The 20,217-nt window shown below is 32.8% G+C and overlaps 1 protein-coding gene across 1 annotated transcript in view; it reads left to right on the top strand.

Moving 5' to 3' along the window:
* LOC114326531 (putative inorganic phosphate cotransporter) overlaps window positions 1-20,217 on the top strand; it is a 36,197-nt gene continuing 15,980 nt past the window's right edge. The window contains exons 1-4 of the mRNA XM_050644437.1: window positions 1-222; window positions 6,791-6,927; window positions 7,222-7,534; window positions 16,155-16,372. Of these exons, the coding sequence (XP_050500394.1) occupies window positions 174-222; window positions 6,791-6,927; window positions 7,222-7,534; window positions 16,155-16,372 (717 nt within the window). The 5' untranslated portion in view covers window positions 1-173. The remainder of the gene's footprint in view (window positions 223-6,790; window positions 6,928-7,221; window positions 7,535-16,154; window positions 16,373-20,217) is intronic.

The following is a 20,217-nucleotide window of genomic DNA, read 5'->3' on the forward strand; positions in this document are numbered from 1 at the left end:
TACAATAGACTAAGGTATTATGTTATTAATACATATTACAATTTTGTTTTGAGCCCGTTTTCAGATAAATGAATTAAATTCGCGAGCTACACACTAAGTGTAAAAGTTCATTCCTCTAAAGAATTTTGTTTATGGATTTTCCTTTGTGGTAGAGTAGAGAATTGAATTTGAAAATGGAGACAAAAGCGTTAAAAGACAACAAGAGTACAGAAATCGATAAAGGTAAGTGAAAGAACTAATAAATGTTAGAATACGTAATAATTACAGCATCATATTTTAGAAAATAAAACAGTCTTATATAGTTTTAATGTAGTCCTAATTTTTAAAATAAAATACAGACGTATATTTGCGTTCTTATATAAAGTAAACCATAAAGAAGGAAAAGCCTAGTACAGAAAAGAAAAAACCAATGAAAAACGAGGCGATAAAAAATTTAAACCAAGAAACAAGGAAATGGCAAAAATATTTGAGAACAAAGTAAACGAAAAGTTAATAGAACAATAAAAGAAACTGAAGAAAGTAATGATAAAAACAACCAATGGCACAAGTATGAGGATCTACTATTGATGGAAGCTAATGAAGTATGTGGAAGAAATAAGAAAGATTCAACAAAGAAACACGACAGCTTGATGGTACAAAGAAATAAAGAGCAAGTAAAAGTGAAGAGAAAAGCATGGAAACAATATGTGAAACATAAAACAAACGTGAATTACAATAAGATTAAAAATTAAAGAAAAAGGGTAAACATAGAGCAAAGCACACAGCAGCAAAGAGAGATAATTGGGAAAAATTCGAAGATAAAATGAGATAAAATAGCATAAGTAACCAAAATCAGATTTTCTACTGAAATCTTCAGACTGTTTTCTACAAAAGCCTGAAGATGAAAACAAGATACAAAAAAAAACAGGAAATATATGCCATTAAAGATAAAAAAGCATCATTAATAATAGAAAAAAAAACAAATAGTTTAAAGATGGAAACAACATTTTGAAGAAGTATTAACGGGTATAAACCAAAACGACATTAATGAAGAATAAAATGATATATTAAAAGAACTAGAAGAAGTTATAAATGCGTTGAAATATGAAAAAGCACAAGTGGATAGAATAACAGCAGAAATTATAAAAACTTGGGAAAAATGGATCAGTCAAATGGATAACAAGTAATAATAAAAATAATGAATAAAATATGGAAAAATGAAGACATCCTGGAAGATTGGAAGGTGCCAATAATAGTACCCACATACAAAAAACTAGATATAGTCCTGTCGCCAAGGGGGGTACAACGGCCTCCTTAATTCAGATGGACTTTCCCAAGTTTTTTTGATGTATTTTGACCCGTAGAACACGAATTTTTTGGGTAACAGTTGTTCCGGACGTCGATAAGATTGCTATAAACAAAGAACTTGAGGAATTACATAACAGCGATTTCTCGCAAAACAAAACATTTTTTTTGTATTTTTTGGGTGATTCTCAGCAAAAAATGGCCTTACAAGTTTTTCGTATGATGCATAGTTTTCCAGATAAACGCAATTGAACTTTAAAAAAATCGAAAAAGTGCAATTTTTGAACCCGAATAACTTTTGATTAAAAAATAAAATAGCAATTCTGCTTACTGCATTTGAAAGTTCAAGTCAAATTCTATCGGTTTTGATTATTTGCATTGCTAAAAATTAAGTTTTTATTTGATAAATAAAGCAGTAAACATATAGTGTTTCCCGTTCCCAATGCATGCGTTTTAATGTACGTAATCTACGTAGAAATGGTCTATATGCGCACCTACTCACTCGATTTTAAATAAATGCATTGAAAACATCATTTAATCACTATGTGTTTATAGCTTTGTTTAACAATAAAAAAAATTAATTTTTAGCAATGAAAGTAGTCAAAACCGATAGAATTTGACTTGAACTTTCAAATGCGGTAACCATAATTGCTATTTTATTTTTCAATAAAAAGTTATTCGGGTTCAAAAATTGCAATTTTTCGATTTTTTTAAATTTCAACCGCGTTTATCTCGAAAACTATGCATCCTACGAAAAAACTTGTAAAATCATTTTTTGTTTAGAATGAACCAAAAAATACAAAAACATGTTTTGTTTTGCAAAAAATCGATGTTATGTGATTCCTCAAGTTCTTTATTTATAACAATCTTATCGACATCCGGATCGACTGTTACCCAAAAAATTCGTGTTCTACGGGTCAAAATACATAAAAAACTTGGGTAAGTCCATCTGAATTAAGGAGGCCGTTGTACTCCCACTGGCGTCAGGACTAATAAGAGAGAATCTAATAAATACAATACCGACAATTAACGTTGCTATGTACATTTAACATGCTATGGCAGTGAAGCCTGGGTCCTGAAAAAGACATCCAAAAACAAACTCGATACATTCGAAAGGAAAGTACTGAGGAGAATACTAGGACCTGTGAGGAAAAACGGAATCTTCAGAAGTCGATACAACAACGAACTTTATCAACTTTAAAGGAAGCACCCCTGTCAGACTTCATTAGAATACAAAGATTGCAATGGGCCGGACATGTGATAAGAATGTGAGAGGATAGGCAACCAAAAAGAGCACTGAATGCTAGAATGCAGGGAAAGAGACCGGTTAAGAAAGCCAAGAAAGCGCTGGGAAGACACAGTAAACAGCGACACACAAGCCCTTTTAGGAGTCCGTGTATGGAGAAGAGGCGCCACAGACAGCCAAGGGTGGAGGCAAAAAATACAGGCGGCCAAGGCTCAATTTGGGCTGTAGTACCGTAGAAGAAGAAGATGGACATTTGTACATGTATGAAATTCTTATCCTTATACTTTTACACCGAGTACTGTAGAGCAGGGGTCACCAATTATATTATCTGAGTGTTCGTTTCGAAAGCCTTTGACACTTCCGGGGTCCGGAGTTAACACTACCTCTCTAGTTGTTCCAATTCGGTAAACAAATCAGAAAAGTGCAGTGCGAAATTTTTAGGGAGAGATTGTGTTTAACAGTTTTTTAATAAATCCAAAACATCACCTTTTTTGCTCCCAAAAATATGTTTTTAGCATTTTTGGGTCATCTTAAACAATTTGATTTTCTGTCATTTTTCTCAAAACTTGATAGATTTTAAGTTTTAAGCGATTTATAATCTGAAAAATGCGAAAATAATCATTTTCGAAGCTTGAAAATTCATGTGTACATTATTATTTTTGCGGTTGTCAAGTGCCTAAATTGAAGTTTAAACATTCAATTTCAATAGTCTGATGAGTTATCGGGGTTTATTTCAATTTTGACCGTTTGTTTTTATTGGCGTATTTAATTAGCACATTGGCAATAATTAATTAAATAAATAAATAAATCATTAAGAAAAAAATATGTTAATAATAAATTATAAAATTTTAATAAATCTGAAGTACTTGTTGGGCATTTTTCGCATTACCTACGTATAACATGTATAATAAGTGCGACAGAGGCGCACCATAAATTGCGATGTGCGGTGGCTTAAAAGTCGAGTAGACTCGTATAATTATTAATTATAAAACAACGGTCTATATTGTAGTAAGCCCCGATTACTCGTTAAAATCTTGAAATTGAATTTATAAACTTCAATTTAGGCACTTGGCAACCTGAAAACTAATAATTTACATATGAGTTTTCAGACCTCGAAAATGCGTAGGTATTTTCACATTTTTCAGATTTTAAATCGCTTATAACTCGAAAACTATCAATTTTTGAAAAAATGACAAGAGACTTTTTTTAAATACAGTTTTCGGGGCTAAAGGGTAATTTTGAATTTGTATAAAATATTGTTTTGCCCGGCATCCCGGGTCCCTTCTGATCTGTTTAAGGGGACATTTTTGAACAGGAATCCACAAAAAAAAACGAATCAGAAAATTTGTCATACGGAAGCGGCCTCACAACATGGAGTAATATGGAAAGGAAACCTAATAATATCCCATTGCTGTTTGGCCACTCTAGAGTTGGATACTTTCCTGGTACAATAAATAAAATATAAATTTATTGTGTATTGTTTTGATGTTATAAATTATCAGTAACATAGAGGTATTGTAAATTGTTATTGAGAATATTTTAAAAGTTAGGAACTTATAGTTTGGATGTTAATAACGTCTTTTTCAAGTTTTTAGACATCTTCAATTTTGTACATAGTTATATTAACTTTCTTGAAATCCAATTATTAAAACAAAAATTTACATTAAAAATAATCATACTTAGTACGAAATTGTAAATAAATTATAATCTTTTCTACATTAGTAGTCAATGCAAGCTGTTTATTGCAAACTTATTAAATCTGAAAACTATTTTAATCACATGTACACCTGAAAAGTACTCCCACTTAACATATTAGTGGAGTCATTGAAGGTGGATATGAGCTATTACCTCCGATTTCGTTGAACCTCCATCGATTTGCATGAAAATTGGTGAGTGGTTAGAGGGTATCTCAAGGAACAAAGGTGACATGGTTCCAACTTGCGCTTTTACCCTGGGGGTGGATGCGACCCCTTCTCGGGGATGAAAATTATTTTATTAAAAATAACCCCATAATTCGATAGAGGGACAAATTTCAAGCAAAATTTGTTATATAAAGTTATTAAAATAAATCAAAACTTTTTGAGTTATTAAAGATCAAAGATTTTAATTTCTCTTGAGAAAAATGCATGTGTTTAACCAATTTTTCATCTATAACTCAAAAAGTGTAAGTTTTTACAAAAAAGTTATTAATATCAAAATTGAAGCTAATAAAAAATGAAATAAACCCCTTACTACAAAAACCTTTTAATGTTAACTAAAAGTGAGTTATAAGTAATTGAATGTACATTTTTTTTGGCGAGTAAAAAACTCTATGTATTCAAGCTGAAATAACGGGAAATTGATGCATTTTATAACATAAACTTATTAAACATTTGTCAAAGTACTTAAAAATTTCTATCAAATGAGCCCCCGAATATGTTGATACCGTTAAAATTTATGTTACAAATTTTTTTTTAAATTTATCTTTTAAAAATTTTTCCAAAAAATGTTATTTTTTTTTTAATAACTTCGTTCGTGTTTACAATATCAGGTTCATCTAAAAACTGTTTGAAAGTTTATTCCAAGCACGTTGAACCTAATCTTCTAAACCCCTTACTTTTTTAAAAAATAAAAGGTTAAATGACCCCGGTTGCATGGTTCCCACAGCAAAATTTAAGATTTAAACGTTTCTATCTCGGTTCTTTTTTACCCTATAGAAATAGTAAAACAGCTAAAATATTTGGCACAGAAAAAACTAAAATTTGGTTATATATAATTTTTTACGCATATTGAGTATTTTTGGAGTTATTATCAAAAGGATATGAGAATTACAATAATTTTAAAAATTATGATTTTTTTGAATTATATCTTTTTTTTCAAAATTATGCATTCTAAACCGGTCAAAATTATGGAACACATTACTTATGCTAATATAAAGAAGTTCTTGTAAGGATTATTATAAATTTTAATTTTTGTGGAAATGGCCTACGTTTTATTTTTCACTATTTCCTAAAAAATTCTAAACGGTTCTTTTATTTTCATTGTAACTTGCTTAATTTTGGCGCTATTACCATGTTCTGAAGCTCATTTGATAGGTATTCCAAAGTACTTTGGCAAATGTTTAGCAGGAATATTTTATATATTGCATCGTTTTCCCGTTATTTAAGCTTGAATACTTAGATTTGAGTACTCGTCGAAAAAAATACGCATTCAATTGCCAATAACTCACTTTGAACGAACATTAGTTTAGTTGTTTATGTAAGGAATGTATTTAAATTTTTATTAGCTTCAATTTCAGTTATTATAACTTTTTTGTAAAAGCTTATAGTTTTTGATTTATACGTGAAAAACCGATTTAAAACATGCATTTTTTTACGAAAAAATAAAATTTTTGGTGTTTAATAACTCAAAAAGCGTTGATTTATTTTAATAACTTTATATAACAAATTTTGCTTGACATTTGTCCCTCTATCGAATTATGGGGTTATTTTAAATAAAATAATTTTCACCCCCGAGAAGGGGTGGCATCCACCCCCAGGGTAAAAGCGCAAAATGGCATCATGTCACCTTTATTCCTTGAGGTATACTCTAATTACTCACCAATTTTCATGAAAATCGATGTAGGTTCAACGAAATCGGAGGTGAAAACCTTCAGTGACTGCACTATATAGTAGAGAGGAAATGAATATAAAAAAACGCACATGACAATTTTATATTCGAGTTTACTTGAATTCAAAATTAATCATTATAATAAATATAACAATAAAGGGAAAACATTTTACAAAATTAAATTATTAGTGAGAAAAATGACATTCTTTATTATGTACAACCTGTCTGAAGTTTGGAGTGAGTTTGGTCACAGTTTGGTGCAACTGATTCTCATTGAGGAGTTGAGATATTCATCTGTTAGCTGAGATGCACACATAAGTTATGTCAAACATAATATACAATTTCATTACTAAAACATTTTCAAAATTGCCAAACGCTATATTATGAATTTAATGACGGTCCGCACAAAAGTAGCTCACGGTCCGGATGCAGACCGCGGTCCGCTAGTTGGTGAACCCTGCTGTAGAGAGTAGTGCAGAGTGTAGAATCTGGGGACTCGAGAGCCTAAGACTCCAGAAACCCCGAGGAAGACCTCATAAAGGATGTCGAAAGCTGGACACGATGACATATGCAGGGCGTTTTCTTTTAATTAGATATACCACAGTGAAGGAAGCGCACTTTAAACGTATGTGCTCAACTTGTATTATTTTTCATCTTTAATTTACTTTTTAGGACCAGCATTTGGTATAAGACACCTACAAGTCGTTTTTCTGTTTTGTTTGGCCATTATAGTATATGGAACAAGATTTGGTTTTTCGGTGTCTTTGGTAGCAATGACTCAACAAAATTCACCAAATCCTGATGTACCTGTAAGTTCCTGTATAATTTTTTTAGTTTAGTACAAAACAACTTCTTGAAGGTATTTTGAGTAAACTAATACTTCAAAATGACACTGCTAGAATGAAGCATTAGTTTGAATACTCTAACATACTCATCATAATCATCATTTAGCCTATACTTGTCCACTGCTTGACGTAGGCCTCCGGTAGTTCACCCCACAAATCCTTGTCTTGAGCCGTTCGCATTAAATTTTGACATATCCCGCTTCAGGTCATCTGTTCATCTTGTTCTCTCTTACATACTAATCGTTTTTTAATTTTCAGATTTATAATTGGACTAACACAAACATCCTCCTCTCCACCTTTTTCTGGGGCTACGTAGTCCCTCAACTACCCACCGGTATATTAAGCACAAAAATTGGCGGAAAGTACATTATCCTAATTGCCATGTTCATGAACTCATTCGCTAGTCTTTTAATACCAACCGTGGCAATTAAAATTGGTATAGAAGGAGTAGCAGTTTGTAGGGTAATACAAGGACTATCCCAAGGAGTAATAGTACCATCTGTGCATGGCTTGCTTGGATGTTGGGCGCCAACTCATGAGCGAACTAGAATGTACGGAATACTTGTAGCAGGTACAGTTTATTATGTTTCTAATAAAAAAAGTGGTAATTCTTTTAGACTACCTAAATTTACATCTCTCTTCACTGCCGAACTTTATGCTATTGAAAGAGTTCTAACTTACGCGGTTGAACAGAACTTTGGAGACACGGTTATACTATCAAATTCTTTATCTGCTCTCTTGAGGAAATATCACAGCCAATAACAAAAAACACAACAATGAGTTGTTATGCCGTATTAAAATGACAATAGCTCGATTTAAAAATAATAGCAGTGACTTGGTCTTTATCTGGGTAAAAGGGCATGCTGGAATCAAATAAAATGAGATAGTGGATGAAATAGCAATGACTTCAGCAACTTTACATGATATAGTAGATTTAACAATCTCCAGCGATTACATTCCAGAATTGTATAAAAAATTAAGAAAGAAATGGGAACTCTTTGGCTCAAGTTTGTACAAACTTCGAGGAATTCACACACTTACATCTACCCAGAACTTCCGCAAAATATCCCACATAATATATTTGATTATCACGTTACTCGATTTTATTCCATATCCCTAAGTCACTTAAGATTAAACCATGGCAGTTTTCCTGCACATTTAGCTAAAATAGGAATGCGTATCAACTATCTCTGTTCATGTGATAACTACTCTACTACAGATTTAAATTAGGGATGCCGGTTTTTGACAAAACACCGGTTTTCGGTTATACCGTTTTTTTTTGCTTACGGTTTAACCTGGCGGTTATAACCGGCCGAAAAATACCGGTTTTTGGAAAAACCGATTATCGGTTTTTTTAATCCAATAGGTTACAAAGTTACATTTACAATGCACTTTAGTTTGCGATACTCCATTCGACTCGATATCAATATGATCAAAATTAGTACTATCGAAAGAACATCAATATCAATATAAATAAAACACAATTTTTAATAAAACCATTTTATTCTATTAATTAATATATTTATTTATTATCTAAAATACCCACCAATTTTCCTCTCCTCCCAAACTTAAAAAATTCCCCAACCATTTCAACTTATAAAAAATTTCCCAGACTCTTTGAAATGGGATTTAAAAAATAATAATATCAACATAAATATTTTACTTAAAACTAAATTGTATAATGCAATGTATCTTTTATTTTTACTACCATCAAAAAAAATTATCATGTATTACTTTTAACACGTTTGTATATATTTGTAGAATAGGTACATTTTAACTCATTTAATACTTCCTGTATGCGTGTATCGTTTTGAAAACGTAGCGAAATTCTTGGAGATCCGTATTCGTAATCAGTAATACGATATGCATAGTCAGAGCATTATTTTTGGTAATCAGAAAAAGTCATTCAACCACTTTCAATGTCAAGAGTTAAGAGTTTAGTATGAAAAATAAATGATGTTTGCATCTAATTCAAACAGACACTTCTTATGTAAATATTATGATTAGAGATACCTTTTCAAGGAAATATTATAATAAAAATAACTTGCTTCTGGCTGATGTGAGATTGCACTTTCAGTTTGCTTCTGTATTTATAAAATAAAATAAAATTTGAATTATGGTTTTGTTGGGAATAATTACTTGAGAATAATAATTATGATTGGGATAAAAAATAATACCTAACCTAATCCTAATCACCATAAAAACCTAATAACCGGTTTTTACTTTAAAAAGAGAAAACCGGTTATAACCGGGACAAAAATATAACCGGTAAAACCGGTTACTGCGAAGTAAAAAAACCGGTTCTAGGTTTAAACCGGTAGGTTTTTCCCATCCCTAATTTAAATCATATAATCTTTAATTGTGACCTTAATAAATACCATACGAAAGCACTAATTGCTGGACTTCAGGAGCGGAATGTAAGTTTACCGCTGAATATTTCACACCTACTAAGCTTCAACACCAAAACTATTAATGCTATTATCATACAATTTCTTAAAGATTCTAAAATAAAAATTTAATACGACATCTTCAATCTTTAACTTTCAAATATCTGTGGCAAAAAGTTTATCTAATGCCATCCCCTCTTTGTGAACACACACACAAAGGTACAGTTTACAATGTTTTGCTAGTTAAGAATTAATCGTTGATATCGAATGAATTGTTTATATTAACTTATCAAAAGAGGTGAATTGACAAAAATAGATGTACCTATTTTGGTACATTTAACCTTCCAGAGCTCACGTGCGGACTCTCACTTCGCCCTTTTAAAAATTTGACCATAACTCCCTCATTCGCAGTCGAACAACTAAGGGTAAAAGAACAGAACAAGTGGGTCGCGGTGGAGGTGGAGGTGGAGGTGGAGGTCGCGGTCGATGTCAATATCCATATAAAACAAGCACATTGTAGTGAATGGAAGAGAACAGAACAGGTAAGTCGCGGTGGATGTTTAGCGCGATGCCATCCAGGAGGTTTCCATCGATGCTTTTGAAAATAAAATGAGTTTATTTTACACAGATGTCTACTGCGCAGCCTAAAAGGATGCCTCCCTGTGATTGTCAGTTCGAAGCCAAGTAGTCATTACCTGCGCTATCTGAGTTGATATTTTTTATATAATCCCTTTTTTGTATTCAGTTTATTTTATATTTCTAACGTACTTAAATTCAGTAAATTTTTGAAATATGAAGGAGGACCTGATTATTTACAGAGCTGACATTTCATCACTATCATCACTTGACTGACATAACATCGCAAAAGCACAGTCTTTTTGTCATTCAAATTTCATTAAACTACTTCACTTGATAGTGGTTCTAGCTGGACTGACAGCGCAGGTGACCTCCTTGCTATGTGCTGTCGACATCGACCGCGACTTAACTAGTAGCATCCACCGCGACCTACACCTCCACCTTATTGTTCTATTCTCACCCTAAGTACGTGCTAGTAGTCTCCTAAATGGTGTTGATTTGCAATAATATAAGTTTTCCCTCGAAACGTTCGCTTGTTCGGTCAGTATTCATTTATCCGGACTGACAGTGTGCGAGCATTGGTGTATCAAGCTTGCGGGATGAAGATTACTTTTATATTCTTGTTTTTTGTAACCCGTTGTCCTAGGTGACCCGTTGTCCTAGGTGAACGACAAACGCGACAACGCGACACGACGCGACGCGACGCGAAAATATCAAGTAATGGTTGTATTTGTATATGGCCTACGTTTTCGGGTTAATCAGTCTACGACAAGACGCGACGAAGTGCGAACTTGATTTGTTCGCGACGAGACACGACATAGTGTGACGCCCCATTGCTTTTTTCAATTCAAATTATGCTACGAAATAGTTTATTAAATAAATAAAAACTAATAATAACTATATAGTACCAGTGTTTTTTCATTAACATACCTTAAAGTCAGTAACAGCCTCTCCTCAATAGAATTTGGTTTTTGAAAATTACTTATTGATAGTTATTGATAGCTCAGTTATTAATACTGAGTTTAGCAGCTGCAATGATATAATCGAAAGTGAATAAGCCACAATACTCTTTAAACCAACGTGGATTATTTTATTAATTTCGGATATAAATGATTAAACTCTCCAAATTAACTCGTTCTAAATATATGACATTTGTTGTCTTTCTTTTTCGTTTATGGAATTTTTTAGCTAAGTATTTAAAATATGAATTTTCTAGTAACACTGCCGTATACTTCCCCACACTTAAGAATAGGAATGAATAATTGACATCGTCACGTTTGTCCTGGTTTGAGTGATGGAAAGCGACGCGATGCGATGCTACATAAGCCACACGTCGCGTGAATTACTGGTCGCATCGCATCGCAACGCATCGCATCGCGTCGCGTCGTTTTCCGTCGGTCACCCAGGACAACGGGTTAGCGACGGAAAACGAAGCGACGCGACGCAATGCGTTGCGATACGATGCGACCAGTAATTCACGCGACGTGTGGCCTATGTAGCGTCGCATCGCGTCGCTTTCCATCGCTCAACCTAGGACAAACGTGACAATGTCAATCCATTCCTATTCTTAAATATGGGGAAGTATATACTATATACGGCAGTGTTACTAGAAAATTCATATTTTAAACACTTATATTATATTTAGAGCGAAATAAATTTCGAGAGTTTCATCATTATTTATATTCGAAATTAAGAAAAATAATCCACGTTGGTTTAAAGCGTATTGTGGCTTATTACCAAGCACTTTGGTTTATATTATTTCACCTGTTAAACCCAGTATTCAACTGTCAATAAGTAATTTTCAAAAACCAATTTCTATTGAGGAGAGGCTTTTACTGACTTTAAGGTATGTTAATGAGAAAATACTGGTACTATATAGTTACTATTAGTTTTTATCCATTTAATAAACTATTGCGTAGCATAATTTGAATTGATAAAATCATTGGGATGCCACATTGCGTCGCGCGTCGTGTCTCGTCGCGAACAAAACAAGTTCGCACTTCGTCGCGTCTTGTCGTAGACTGATTAATCCGAAAACGTAGGCCACACACAAATACAACCATTACTTAATATTTTCGCGTCGCGTCGCGTCGTGTAGCATTGTCGCGTTTGTCGTTCACCTAGTACAACGGGTTACATTTCGAAAGGTAATTGTAGTAGCTTTTATTTAAAAATACATAGTTTGTAAAAAAATACTTGAGAAGAAAATAATATGCATGAAATTCATACTCCTATATGTAATGACAGAAACAATACATTATGGGTCAAATATTTTATATCCAGGCACGGTAGAACTAGGGCAGAGAACTTAATAAAACATCTACCTGGTGGAAAGATGTCACTAAAGAATTTGAAAACGAAGTTATAAATTTGGAACTACGTTTTTCCTGATAACATGTTGAATAGAATTGTCGAGTGCACAAATAAACACATCAAAGTATACCGGGAACCATTATCAACGTGAAACAGATGCCAAAAACACAGATTTAATAGAAATCAAGGCTTTGATTGTATTATTTTATCTAGCAGGAGTTCTCAAATTCCTTGAACAAAAAACAAGCGTTTTGTACATGCGGAATCTCAGACCGCACGCGAGCAATTATGTCTTAAAACTTGACGCGAGCACCGAAAGGTTAAGTAACCATGGCAGTGTGTTCTTTAGATTCGAGATGTCCAGATTTTTAAATAAACGGATCGTCGTAAATAAAATCAACAGACTGCAGTCTGACGTTGGAAGAAATCAAAATAAATATTAGCGGCATTCGGATGGGTAAGGCAAAGGACGATCTTCAGCCAATACCCAAAAATCAAGGGAACGGCGGATCAATACTCAGCTAGGCGAGAGGTGGAATTGAAGCGGTTGATCAATACTCGACCCAGGCGAGGAACAAAAGCGATCGATCAATTCTCGATCGTCAAGCCCACCGGTAAGGGGGGTCAGGGAGGGTCCGCCGACCCCCTCTGGATAATTACAGCTTAAGATAAACCACATCCGTCTCAATTCAGAAATATAATCTTGAAAACTTTGCAGCAGAAATTGTAACGTGGATAGAACGTTGGAAAGCAAAGAGAATTGATGAAAACCTAGGATTTCAAGAAATTCTAAATCATAAAGTACATTTTTCCCATCAATTAAAAGGCGGTAAATATATTTTTAGCGTTGGCGCCAACGAGTGTTACCATTGAAAGATCGTTCAGCACCATGCGACGCGTTCAAACCTGGTTACGGTCAAGTATATCAGAAGATAGATTATCTGGTTTGTGTTTGTTAAGTGTACACAGACAAATGGCATTAAAAATAAACGTAATTTTATAAACAAGGTTATTGATAAATTTGGTCAAGATCGAAGGAGATTACAGTTTGTATTTACCGATTATTTTTTTTTGTATTATATATGATTATTAAAATATAAATTTTTCTTGTTCTTTCATTCATTTCTAGAATAGAAAAGCGACTTAAAAATTTTGACCCTCCCTAAATTTTTTCCTGGCAGCGGCCCTGTCGTCAAGTACAGGAAAGATCAGTGGTCTCTGATCAGTACAGAGTTTTATACTTTTGGCTGGTATTCCCTCTCTAGCGCACATCAATGGTAGTGGTAGGTTGTTGAAATGGAAACTAGCCGTTGACAATCGTTGTCGTTGTAACAACCGTTACAGTAGCACCTATGTTGCAATAGCGTATTTTTTGAAGCTAATCTGAAAAATACATTTACATAATGTAGGCACCTTTGTATTGGCAAATAGGAGACTTGCCGTTACCAATATTATTGGTACTAATGCTATCGTGAAAGGACTTCCAATAAAGTAAATGGACAAACAATGGATATTTATATTTAGCTGGGATTCTTCTTCTTCAGGTTCCTTCCCCTATCGGAGGTTGGAAATCATCATCACTATTTTAATTTTATTGGCCGCACTTCTGAATAATTCTAAAGAGCTGCAACCGAACCACTCTCTCAAATTTCTTAGCCAGGATATTTTGCGTCGTCCTGGGTTTCTCTTCCCTTGTATCTTCCCTTCCATAATTAACCTAAGTAATACGTACTTCTCGCCCCTCATTATATGAGCCAGATATTGAATATTTCTAATTTTAACAGTTTTTATGACTTCACATTCTTTCTTCATTCTTTGTAACACCTCTATATTAGTTACTTTTTCAGTCCACGATATTCTGTGGATTCTCCTGTAGCACCACATCTCAAAGGAGTTAAATTTTTTGATTTCAGACTGTTTTATTGTCCACGCTTCCATGCCGTATAGTAAAGTAATGGGATTAAACCACAATAAAACCACTGACGTTGGTATCCACACGTAAATAATCACACGTCGAGCAACGTTAAATAAACATACCGGTTGAGCAACCGATATCTCAGTTACAACAAAAGAAAAGCGGTACAAAAATAAATGTCTTAAAGTAGATGATCCTCTGAAAAATAAATACACATTTACTAAATAAAAAAAGTTAAAAGAAATACCTGGAACCCACCAGTCAATGGTAAATCATTATCTTCACTGATAAAGATAAAATGAAGGGATAGAAAGAAGAATGAACATGAAACGAATGGACGATGTATTTTTATACCACTACTTATATATAGATAAATTCACTCAGCCAAATGCTTTTTCAAGGCTATAATTCGTGCACACTGTTATTTCACGATGCATATCACAAAAATTACACAGGTGTTTAAGCCCTTTAATACATTTAATTCCAAGCAAACTGTATAATAAAATAATAATCATATGTATATTTACATACGATTTAACGACATGATTAAATTGTATAACATTTGTTATTTTGGTACAGAGGTTAAGTATCTTGTACCTTGTAGTAGCAAAATTGCTACAATATTTATAACTAACGTCTAATAATGGCGCGTCTGCATTGGTAAAATTTTCGCTGACATTTACTTTCTTGGCGTGCTAAGATCTTTTCTTTACTGAGCATGCATATTTGGTCGTTGAAAATATAGCGCTGTTGATCTTAGTAGGTATTGTGCTTACTATTGCTAAGTTGGTGTGCGCACCCACCTCCTTTCGGGTTTTTAGGTAGGTATATTGGATTTTCGGTGTGCTCTAGCAGGTGAAGTTACTTTGAATTTGGTTATTCGGGATTGGCCAAAAGGAAAGACCTAGAAAGTGCAGACCTGAATTTTAATTGGATTTGGAATCCTGAGCGAATTTACTTTATAATAATTGGACATCAAATTCAGGGAAGCTAGTCTAATAAATATAATTATGTGTCCAGTTAAATAAATGAACGTGTTATAAATTTGCCTTGTTTTGGTATTACTATTAGACTTTAAATAAATTAAAGTAAATATTACAATGATTATTTTTTTCACTTGTCAAATTCTGACGTTTTGGCTTTTTCAGCCAATCACCTCGCGTCGTTCTAGCCAATCATTGAGTGTAATACTGATAAAACAGCCTCTTCCTTGATAAAACAGTCTCTTCCCTGATAAAACTTAAGGTACCCTAAATTTCACATAATACATTACGAACGACATTGGAAAATCTCATATTAGTTATAAAAATTGTGTTTTTAATAATTGTTCATTTTCGATTTAAAACAGTTATTTATGTATTAACAATATAATAAATAAATTGGTTCATTTTTAAATCATAAAATAATTTATCTATAACCTACTTAAGACATTGATCCTAGTTGTCTTAAAAATATTTCACAGATGCCCGTATTTACTAATAATACATATTGGTTCACAAAATAATCTTTTCAAATACCACTCGTCCTCTAAATTTTGCTTGATAAATTTTTTCGTTTTCATACTTAAACGTCTTTATTTAGGGTAAAATCACTCAAACAAACCGAAATGGATAAAATCACTCGTCCTTCGGACTCGTGATTTTATCATTCGGTTTGTTTTCGTAATTTTACCAAATAAAGAAGTTTTCGTGAAAACAAAAAAATTTATCGATAAAATTTAGAGGACTCGTGGTATTACCTTTGATAAAAAAGATTCTAACAGCGCAACCCGTGGGAATGAGAAGACGGGGTAGACCAAAGTTGAGGTGGATGGACGGGGTAACACAAGATACCGAGAAGATCGGAGTCGGCAACAGGAAAATGCAAGCAAGTGACAGATCAGAATAGCGTAGAAAGCTTGAGAAAGTCGACGCCCTCTAAGGGCTGTAGCACCAAGATGATAATGATGAAATATTACAATATGTCACTTAGATTTATATAAAGTAAATTCTTGATTTTAGGCTATACTATTGGTATTATCACTGGCCTAACTAGCACAGGTTTTATGTGCGCTTCATGGACTGGATGGCCATTAAGTTTCTATGTATTACCCTCTTTTGGATTGGCCTGGGTGGTGCTGTATTATTTCTTCGGTGCTGCCAAGCCTTCCTTGCACAGTATGATTAGTGTAGCCGAAAGAAACTATATTGAACAATCTCTTAACACTCAGAATATTGGGGTGAGTATGGATCATGAAGGCAAAAATATATTTCTTAATAAATTAATACTGACACTCAATTTTGAGACAACAAAAGACGTGGCTATCATTGTAATATTAACATTGTAAAATAGGTAACTAATAAACAAAGGAATCCGCAGAAACCTTATGGGAAATGACTCTCTGTCCAATGCTCTGAAACTTTGGATTCTGGTAGTCCTTGATGCGTAGAACAAAAGACTCAATGGGCGCGTAGCTCCAAAAAATCATGGTTTTAAGATAAACCTCTGAAATTAGAGGTACAGTGAGGACGTTTAAGTTAGAATAAATTCATTTGCTCAAGAATGGGTGAATCTGGAGACAAATTACAAATCAGGTCGATTTCTATTTTTAAATTATAATTTTTTGGCATATATCTCATACTACTGACGTCATCCATCTGGGCGTGATGACGCAATCGATGATTTTTTTTAAATAAGTATAGACGTCGTGTGATAGCTCATTTGAAAGGTTATTCAATTCTCTATTCACTAATATATACATTAACATAATTATTTATACAGGGTGCCAAAAAAATTTTTTTGAATTAAATTAATTGAGACAAAAAGAAGAATGTACATAATTTATTTAATTCGAAATATATTTTACTGTTGTCCGAAAACAGGAAAAAATGTTTATTTGATAAATAGATATTATTTCTCGCTTAAATTCAATATTAAAGCTGCCACCCACCTGCCTCTTAGCAGTTTGAACATTTAATTTAAGCGAAAAGTAGTGTTTATTTTTCAAATTACCATTTCTTTCTGTTTTCTGACAGCAGTAAAATGTATTTCGAAATAAATAAATTATATACATTCTTCTTTGTGTCTCAATTAACTTAATTAAAAAAAATTTGGGCACTCTGTATAAATAATTATATTAATATTTATATTAGTGAATAGAGAATTGAATAACTTTTCAAATGAGCTATCACACGACCCCTATTGGTATTTAAAAAAATCATCGATTGCGTCATCACGCTCAGATCGATGACGTCACTAGTATGATATATCCCAAAAAATTATAATTTAAAAATAAAAATCAACCTGATTCGTAATTTATGTCCAGAGTCGCCCATTCTGGAGAAAATGAATTTATTGTAACTCAAACGTCCTCACTGTACCTATAACTTCAGAGGCTTATACTTTTAAACCATGATTTTTTTGGAACTACGCGCTCATTAAGTCTTTTGTTTTACACATCAAGGACTATCAGAACCCAAAGTTTCAGATCATTTGAGAGCCATTTCCCATAAGGTTTCTGCTGGGTGCTTTTATATTCAATTCCACACAGTTCTAAGAAACAACTAAAGGTCGAACTCCCTATGATCGTATTAAGACCATGGGTACATAATTCGGAAATACTTTACTGCTATCCCTACCTTTTCTGTCTTTATATGGCAAATTACGTGTAGTAAAATTCACACTGGTATGGATATGTAAATATTACTAGAATGTCATTCTACTTGACAATGTCATAATTAACTTAAAGAGATGGCTTTTGAATGTTCTTGGATAACTGTTATTTGTATAATTGCAAATTATTAATGAATGTATGTATCGGTTTTAGAACGTCTTTCGACGTTGTCCGATGCCTAACTTCCACGTCCTTCTATCATCCCAATGGCTATCTCTAAGATCCCTTTTACTCATTGCTTTGGTTACCCCTTCTTTCCATGTCTTTTTGGGTCTTCATCGTTTTTTGCGGTTTAGTGGTACCCACTGCATGATCTTTTTGGGCAATCTTGTGTCTTCCATTCTTTGAACATGACCATACCAAATCAACTGTTTCCTCTCAATGTCTGTTGTTAAATAACCATCTATTCCAATTCGTCGTCTTACTTCCTCATTTCGAACTCTTTCCATAAGGGATATACCTAACGATCTTCTAAACACATCCATTTCTAAAGCTTCTAATTTTTTCCTGTTGTTCTCGGTTATTCTCCAAGTTTCTGCTCCGTAAAGTAGGCTGCTTTTAAAAAGTGTTTGATAGATATTGTATTTTCGCTGTATTCCTATTTCGGAGCTTCAAAGTATTCCATTTAGATAGCCAATTGTTCTTCTAGCATGTGTTACTCTTTTCTTTATTTCCTCATCGTGTTTTCCCGTTCTATCGAAGATTACTCCCAGGTACGTGTATTCACTACAGGATGTGATTTGTTCATTATACTCTAGTTCGATATTGGATAACTCAGCTCCTATGGGTAGGTATTTAGTTTTTTTCACATTAATTTCCAAGCCCCAGTGTTCATATTCCTCATTTAGTTTTCTTGCCATATTATTATTGCAAATTATTAATTCAGTTATTAAATGTAATTATTTCATTCATAGGAGATTCTGACCAATAGAAAGCTACAGAAATAAAAATTAAACTGATAATTTTTGATAATATCCCGTCGTCAAGTATATTACGTTAGATGCCCTTCGTCGCTACGAAAAAATATATTCAGTGACATTAATGACAATTAATGTTTTAAAAATGATAAAAGTGATGACTTTCAACCGTCAAATATTTATAACAACTGTGTGTTTAATTGTACTAATTTGTACTTACATAAATAAATTACAATAAAATTTTGGTGTTTTGAACAGTTTTATTCATGAAATTTCATGAATTTCACTCCCCTTCGGGTCGTGAAATGAAAACTGTCAAAGTGTCAGTCGGGAAAAAATCGATAATTTTAGAGCTCCTGTGCAATTACTACTGATAATTTTTTCACTTACTATGTATTCAGTGATTGTAATAATTTATATGTACAACAAAAACTAATACTCAATCGAGAAAAGAGAAAAAGTGTTAAAGTGATTTTTTAATAATATATTGTTACTATGAAACGCTTACAATTTTGAACATTTTTAACAACAAAATACTTTGATTACAGAATGCATATTGATTTATTCTCTGCTTGGATCTTCCATAAATAATACACAATAAATAACTTTATATAAAGTTCACGTCTTAAATCAATTATTTATCATACACAATATATTATTATATTAATATTATTTAATCAACAACTCAAAATATTCCCGATTCATGTCAAATATTTAAAATTGTCACTGATTGTCACTGTCTGACTGACAATATGCTGACAATATTCTATTCGACTGAGTGAGTTGTATGACAAAGATAGATTTGGAAAATATTACCACGGACATTGCGTTCATTTTTTTCGAATGATGAAAAAACCAATAAATATTTTTGAAAAATTTAAACGCAGAATGAAAGACTAAATTATTACCGAGGGCCGAAAGTCCCTTAGAATAAATAAAAAGTTTATTTTGAATGAGATATATTTGAAATTAAAAATCACACTAAATTTTCTCTTAGTTTTTCACCCCTGTAACTTATTAAAATAAACATTTTAGAAGTTCTCGGGGACTTTCGGCCTTCGCTAATAACGTAATCTTTCATTCTTCGTTTAAATTTTTCAAAAATATTTATTAGTTTTCTCACGATTCGAAAAAAATTAATCCCCATTTGAATAGCATTGCAGCCGAAAATACGTACCCATCCCCTTAAGACAGAACTGAAACCTGTTTTTCCGCGAAAAAAAACAAGGAGGCATGAATTTGAAAATTAGATTTGACTGCATATATGAAAATATTAAAAGATCTCGTATATGCTAGCTTTATTTATGATTTTTATAATAGAATAATAAAGTTTCGGATTTTCTTTATAAACTTAAAGTTTGTATGCAAGTAAAACGATTGTTCATGCTAAAACAATTACAAATAAAAAAATTTGAAAAAAAAATTTTTTTTAAGAAACGCTTTTCTTTAGTTACGAGTGCCTAAAATTAAAAATATTATAAAAAATCAACTAAA

This window comes from Diabrotica virgifera, chromosome 2, assembly GCF_917563875.1.
Source record: "Diabrotica virgifera virgifera chromosome 2, PGI_DIABVI_V3a".
NCBI classification, from domain to species: Eukaryota; Metazoa; Arthropoda; class Insecta; order Coleoptera; family Chrysomelidae; genus Diabrotica; species Diabrotica virgifera.